This window comes from Octopus bimaculoides, chromosome 23, assembly GCF_046866305.1.
Source record: "Octopus bimaculoides isolate indiv1 chromosome 23, ASM4686630v1, whole genome shotgun sequence".
In the NCBI taxonomy this organism is placed as follows: Eukaryota; Metazoa; Mollusca; class Cephalopoda; order Octopoda; family Octopodidae; genus Octopus; species Octopus bimaculoides.
The window spans coordinates 28,846,578-28,854,555 of record NC_142950.1 but is presented as its reverse complement, the minus strand read 5'-3'; the positions used below and the strand labels follow the sequence as shown (position 1 = coordinate 28,854,555).

The window sequence follows — 7,978 nt, the reverse complement described above, 5'->3', positions numbered from 1 at the left end:
TATATATATTATATATATATATATATATATATATATATATATATATATATATATATATATATATATATATATATAAATATATATATATATATATAAATATATATATATATATATAAATATATATATATATATATAAATATATATATATATATATAAATATATATATATATATATAAATATATATATATATATATAAATATATATATATATATATAAATATATATATATATATAAATATATATATATATATATATAAATATATATATATATATATATATATATATATATATATAATATATATATATATATATATATATATATATATATATATATATATATATATATATATATATATATATATATATATATACACACACACACACACATACTCACTTATTTATATATATGTATATACATATATACATATCCACATATATGAGTGTGTATTTGTGTGTGTGTGTGTGTGTAAGTGCAACAAAATCACAACAAATATGGTTAGTATTAACGATAAAAACAAATTTGCAAAACCCCAACAAACTGACACACATTAAAATATTAAGAACCGAAACCTAATCAACAACAAATTCTTATCATCCATGTCCTATAATCAATTAACTTATGAAGCGAGCTAAAACTGCACTCAGACCAGTTCAAAACAATAGAAGAACCCAGCCAATATGAAGAGGATCAAAATAAATGATGACATTGAAATGATGAGGATATAAGTTACAAAAAAGCTCACAGTAAAAAACATATACAAATAGTCAAACATTTGAAACACAGACATCCCATAGTCAGCTGCCTATCAGAAATCAGTATGGTTTTGACACCTGGGCACCAATCAATCCAACAGCATCAAAAATATATGACTTAGGAATGATAGACCCAAGACAGGGGTCAGGCATAAGTTCAATGTGCTCATTGAGGTGACACTTGCTTAAGGTTACTAAGCACAAATATAAACATACAAAAAGACCATAATGAAGGGAGGGGCATCTCCACTTAATGAACGATAAAAGAATAAAAACATATGAGCCATTACAGAATATAGCCATTAAATATTGATTAAATAAAATAAAAATAAACTAAAATGGACATTGCCACCTAAAGAAGTGTAAAACATAAAAATTAACTAAATATAGCAAATTGAAATTACTAAATCAATTAGATAAGGTAAAAATATTCAAAAGGTTAACATACCTTTCAGACTAAGAAAAAAGATTCCCTTATAAATGGCAACATATAACTCTCAAATAATACGAAAAAATCTCTCAGAACTGCAGCTGTTTACTTTATAATCTAATTAAATTAAAGAAAAGAAACTAAACAGACATTGTCACCTAAAGAACTATAACATAATTAAAAATAAATTAAATGTATCGAACAAAAGTTACTTAACAAAAAATTAGTTAGATAAGTTACTAAACATACACATGAGTTATATGGAAAATATAACCAAAAGAACAACATACCTCCATTAACATGAAACAACTTCTCACATATATAATAAAGAAAGCTCTTACATGGTACCAAATCAAGAAGAATCTAGATATACAGCCTATCTCAACTCATGCAAGACCAATTGAAACTTGCAAATGGAAGTCCAGAAAGAACCACCCTAACAGAAGTGATGGTGTACATGACAGGACCTGATCACACACAAAACCCCTCGAAATACAGCAGCTTTAGAACGCAAGCTGATCAAACATCAGTACTTAATATCAGCACAAAGAAGTGAAGTTACTCATTTCAAATATTTTTCATTAAGTTACAAGCTTGAAATTACACCAAAATTTTAAAATATCATGTCTCCTCAAACAACAAGTGAAATTTTTAATCAGCTGCTTATTTACATAACCACATTTTCCCAAAAGCTTCTTCAATAATTTGACTTTATAAATAAACCTACATTATTTATCATTCCATCATACCTTATAACCTGACTGCAGAACATGTTCTAACTTGTCTTTCTAATGAAATTCAGATCATTACCAAGGGAATAGACACTATATCAAAATCAAAGCTATTAGTAATATTAGCTACAACTTTATTATTAATACAAACTACTGTTATGTCTAAATAATTAACTTTATTCACTATGACCCCGTTTTATAAGCAACAAGATCTCCAGAGTATATTTTTTCAAGTAAATTTTCAAAAAATTGTGATTAGTGATAAAAATATTAGCTGATTGCAACAGCAACTAAGCAGTTTAAACTAAACTTACCGTGTTCCATTGACATAAATCACTGAGTAAACTCAATTTGCATGAAAATAAACATGTGTCTGCTAACAAAGGGTTACAGTAACAACCCATAGGAATGCCTTTAACTTGTATGAATATCCTAAAAACAAAAGTAATATATGCATTTTTAATAATAAAGCTTAACCATTTCCTTTAATTTTCTCTTTAGATAAATTCGTTAAAATCATTACACCTAATCCTGGATAGAAAACCATGACCATTTTCGATGATGATATATTTAGAATCCTTACCAAACCTATAAATATTCTTCAAATCCCTTCCTCTACCATTTCAAATCTAGAATCAGTGTAGAAAAATTAGACACATGCATACTTCAAAACATTTTAAAGTCTATCTAAATCTCTTTCCTGAACTTAATACTCCAGAATATGCTAACACCTAAATTATAATAAATTTCTTTGTACTTCACGAAGTCTGGTCTAATAGCATTCAATGTTCCATTAACTAAAATAGACAGTTTTTTATTGATATATTTCCTAGCTTCTGCAATAAGCCTACTCGGGACCTTATGCAATTAAGGAGCCCCCCCCCAAAAAAACTTAGGAAATATGTTTGTCCTCCTCCACCACATAAAAGTCATTTAACCTTTCCATCTCATGGATTAACTTCCCTATAAACTCCTCATACTCTCAACTACTACTACATACATAACTATTAAAGTCACTCCTTAATCCTAACCTTTACCTAGCCTCATTATATAGTATTTCTTACATACAATCACAAAGTTACCTGCTGGCTGCCTGATCTGCTGGTACTACAATGGATTTCTCTCACAATGCATCAATATATTTCTTTACATCATGTTCACCCAAAATTGACTCCTCTCTTATGATCCAAACCAACTTTCTAGTTCACTCCAAATTTAATCTAGTCACTTGCTTTCTACAACCATCAAAAGCTTTCTTTTTTTATCCTTGTATTTGTGACTTAAATTAACCACAAAAGTGTCAACTGATCCTAGGATTATCTCCACCAATTTATTCCTACTTATCTCACCAGGCTCCATGTATTTGATATCCTCCTCCAATAGCCATCTAAAGTTCTCATTTAAGATAACATTCAAATCATCTGTATAAATATATCCTGCTGCATGGTGGCAGAAATCAGACTCAGTGTAATCGTACTGTTGAGACAGACCTCTGTGAAATCTCACAGGCCTATTTTGGACAAATATTTGTTATAATTAAACAACCAGTAAATGAGCCTAGTAATAGAACATGTATGTTCTTACCTTTAGCTCTTACTGGCAAAAGATTAAGTATTTTCTTATTGTTAATTATCATGCTGGAATAAATTTTATTAGATTTTCGAACAAAAGTACTACCATGTATTCAATCTGATTCTACTTGCCTTTTTCCAAGCCGTATTAGCCCTTTAGTGTTTAAACCAGCCATATCTGGCTCAAATACTCTACCTATTTTATATTGAAACCAGCCAGAGCCAGCCTCTTGTATGCAATCACATCATCAAAATTTTGAACCTACGAGATAATGCACGATTAAGTCAAAACAGTGTGAATAAATAAGAATTACATTTCATGAAATAATCTGAATGTTAAATGGTCACATTAACCAATTGCAAAAATTAGTCAGTTAAAAATGTAAAAAGACCTGTTAAATTACTAATGCATAAACTCAATAATATTTTTTTCTGAAATATAGACAAAACCTAACACTTACAATATTCCTTCTCAGTATACAGTAATTTTTAAGCCCTTCTCACATTCCAAGTATGTTCCTTGACTTTGTCACATTACCCTTTCACTGTGGCTGTGTGGCTTGTATCCTTACACTTTCCAAATCTACCTCTATGCTCTCTAAAATCTTCATATGCACACTGATCTCTGCCATGCTTAGATGCTTACCTATGTCACTTAAGATGTTGATGTCATGCCTGAGTTGTCTGACCTGTATACTCCATTCCTCACTCCTTAGTGTATTACTTAAATGATGTTATGTGACTAGCAATTAAAAGACAAACCATAATTAATAACAAAATTTTTCACCATTACATTTCTTGCAAACACATTATCACACATGAAAACATATGTTTATTTTTGTGTATGTGTATATACATACATATGTGATTGTATATATATATATATATATATATATATATGTATATATATGTGTGTGTGTGTGTATGGAACTCAGGCTTTGAGTGACTTTGGTAATTTATGCAGAGATTAAAAATAATAAAAATTATATATACTCCTGTACTGGGTTTTGTTTATATATATGTGTGTGTTTGTGCTTATGTATGTTGCCTGTATGAATGTGTGTGTATGCATGTATTTATACATACACACACACACACACACACACACACACACACACACACACACACACACACACACACACACACACACACACACACAGATTTTGTCTCGTAAGTTTAGAGCTGAAGACAGAAACTTGAAAACTTCAGTACTTGTGAAGAATATTTGGTGAAAGAACAGATGTGTGTGTGTGTGTGTGTGTGTGTGCATGTGGAGACACATAAATGCTGTAGACTTACATATAAGTGTTTTTACATTTGACTTAAACATTTCTTTGATGAAATACAAGTGCTCTTCACAAAAGATACTAACTGGTGTTCTCATGATTCTATCTTCAGTTATAAATTTGTTACACATTCCTCTGTGACAAAAAAAAAAAAAAAATCATATTCAATTTTGTTTTCTTTTTCAATGCTTCTCTATATTTCAATTCTTTCTTTCAAATGTGAATATTCTTTGCTATTAGCTACCAAAAGTTTCTCTTTAACAACCAGTATTGTAGTTAATATTTAATACTTACATCACACACATACAAGATCTGTGTTACTCAATATTATCACAACAAATAGCTACCTTCATTGTTGTTCATACAGTATATTTAGTGTGTAAAAGACGAACAGTGCTATGTCGCAAACCACTCAGACACACCACGATGAAGTCAGTGGGTGAGATAAGTTCTCCATACACCATCACAGACAAAGATATGTTGACTGCCAGTTACCAACAATATAATGACGTAGGAATGGAAGTACTAGAAATTCTATTCTTTGTCTTCAGTTTGATCCTTGATATTCAAATAATATATCTGTACACATGCCACACATGTTTATATATGCATGTGCACACATACACACACAGATATATATATATATATATATATATATATATATATATATATATATACACATACATACACCCACACACACACACAAATATGTCCATACACACACTCATGCGCACGCACACACACTCATGCACACACACACACATTCACTCGCACACGTTTCACAGAACATGTTTCAATATATTTAATAGACTCCCCTCAATTATCATTTTGGTTCTGTTTCGACCCCTAATACATAGATTGTGACATTTAGAGCGACCCAATGTTTACAACTTGAATTCAAAGACAAGAACTTTGGCTCTGAAGTTCATTGACATCTAAAAGCTGGATGCCACAAGAGTCCAATTCTGTACCACCTCTGTATGTATCTTTCTGTTGTTGCTGTTGTAATCTGAAGTGTTTTTGCTTTTGTGATTGTGATTGTGGTTGTTTTTGTAGCTGCAATTGTTTTTGTGGTGGTTGTTGAGGAAGATATGATTGTTTTTGTTTTTGTTGCTCTTGTTCATATAAAGTACACTGTAACAATTCATTTTGTTTTTGTTGTTGATACATATAAAATGGATTGAGTGGCAATAATGGTGGTTCTTGTTCTAGTTTGTTTTTTTCTTGTTGTATTTGTTCTAACGTAGCTGTATGTGTTTGTTGCTGTTGTTGCTTGTCATCTTCATTAAATGGCTGCCTATTTCTCTGCTGAAAGGGGTAATGTTCTGTGTTCTGCTTTGGTGGTGGTTGCAGCAACCGATGATTGTAGGTCTGTGGTTTCACTTCTATTATTCCAGACATTGTCTGAGCACTATAATCTGGATTTACCGACAAATCTGGAATGAGAAACACAAAAAAAAAGAGAAAAAAAAATCAATTAAGTCATTTTAAAACAATACATAACGAACACATAATTTAACTGAAAATCAATTTTAGGACATTAACCAGCACGACTTGTTACTGGAACTTACCAATGATGCCAAGTATTTTGCATGATCTTATTGCTTACTGTTTAATTACAAGGAAATGTAATTGTTTTCTTTTTTCTTTTTGGAAAGCGTTTAGAGTGGAGTAAAAACCTATAGAATTGGTCCCTAGAGCAGTAGAAGAATGTTATTTTCTTGGACGAGTCATCCTTTACCTTTTTCCGACCACCAGCCGAGTATACGTGTGGACTCAGTCAAAAGAAGCATTCGAACCAGACTGCCTTCTTCCAACTGTTAAACTGCAGAAATATTTTATCTTAAGCAAATTTGCAACTTCCATTCTAATAGTTTGATACTGCTTCGTAATACTGAGTTAGTTATTCACATGAATTTGATCATAGTAGTAGTAACAATTATAGATTTACCAAATCGTATATAATGTAGACTGAAGTTAAGATCTTCAAACAAAAATACTGAAATAGTAAACTTAATATCCCCCACCCTACAAGACGTTCTCTCACAAACAAACATAATTCGTTGGCTAAATGGGTGGTGATGACAGCATTTCAGTTGGAGATGAATTGTGAAAATAAGTTTGATATCTGGTTTTCTTTTTAATCAACTAAGTTTAAAGAATAATTAGTTTCTACTTGGGAACTTAATGTGATATCGTAATAGTAAAGGCTAATACAATGTAGTGATCATGTTAATTATACGCATATCTAAGAGAGATAATCGTTGTTGAACAATTCTTTATTCGATTCAACAAAAGCATGGGACACAACTCTGCTTAAAAATATTAGTGAAAAAAAGAGAGAAAATATTGAAGGAACGCATTCGAAGAACTGTTGAAAAAAAGATCAACATCAGCAAGCAAAACTTCTAGATATCTATAGTCACAACATCGAATATAGTGAATGTTTAAAGTCACGACACAGAAAATAGTCAACTTGTATATTAGTCATACGTTTCAAGTTATTTACCCTGTCACTGATACTAACCATTTCCATCCCCAAACACCATATTTATTTTTATTAATTAGGGAGAGGGAATGACCAGTGTACATTAACTTTATTGTTCTTCCTAAGCTATTGCAATCAATATGATTAATATTCAATTAGAGCTTCTGTGACCATCCACAAATACATAGCTTGCAGATTTGCTGAGGAATGACTGGAGAAATAGGGATATGGGATCAAGTGGCATTAAATGTTGGAGGAAAGGCAATCAACCTGAATCACTGTGGCATTTTTAAAAGTCAAATGGATGAGATGTACTGCAATACTATCCTTTATACTGTATCTTATCATCATATATAAGCACTACTTCATTGTGAGATGCATTTCCTCGGAGGGTCTCCTACTGAGCAAGGCTAAATTATTTTCTGGTTTTGAAGAGAGGAGAAACAGTTTTCTCAATGTTATGACAATCATGAAAGAATCTAGTTTTGCTTTCATTTCTTGGTTTGGTCTGGAAGAGTGTGCAGAGTCCATAGCTGTTGGGGAGGGGGCAGTGTTCATAGCAAGACTGGTGAGCTCAATGCAACTAACATCCTACTACGACACCTGCAAGTTGACATCTGCAGGTAAAATATAGGTTTATGTTCTAAAGGTGGAAGGACCTGAAACAGTGGTTACAGCAGAGCATGGGGAGAAGGGTCAAGTGAGGTGGGAGTGTCTCAA

General features: G+C 31.3%; 1 protein-coding gene across 4 annotated transcripts in view; it reads right to left on the bottom strand.

The window, feature by feature from the left end:
* Positions 1 to 2,069: 2,069 nt before the first annotated feature.
* LOC106873040 (uncharacterized) overlaps positions 2,070 to 7,978 on the bottom strand; it is a 526,342-nt gene continuing 520,433 nt past the window's right edge. For 2 of the 4 annotated variants that reach the window (XM_089340317.1, XM_089340318.1), the window contains one exon: positions 2,070 to 6,206. In XM_089340317.1, the coding sequence (XP_089196443.1) occupies positions 5,668 to 6,206 (539 nt within the window). In that variant the 3' untranslated portion in view covers positions 2,070 to 5,667. The remainder of the gene's footprint in view (positions 6,207 to 7,978) is intronic. The other 2 variants (XR_016238090.1, XR_016238091.1) reach the window with 1 other exon arrangement.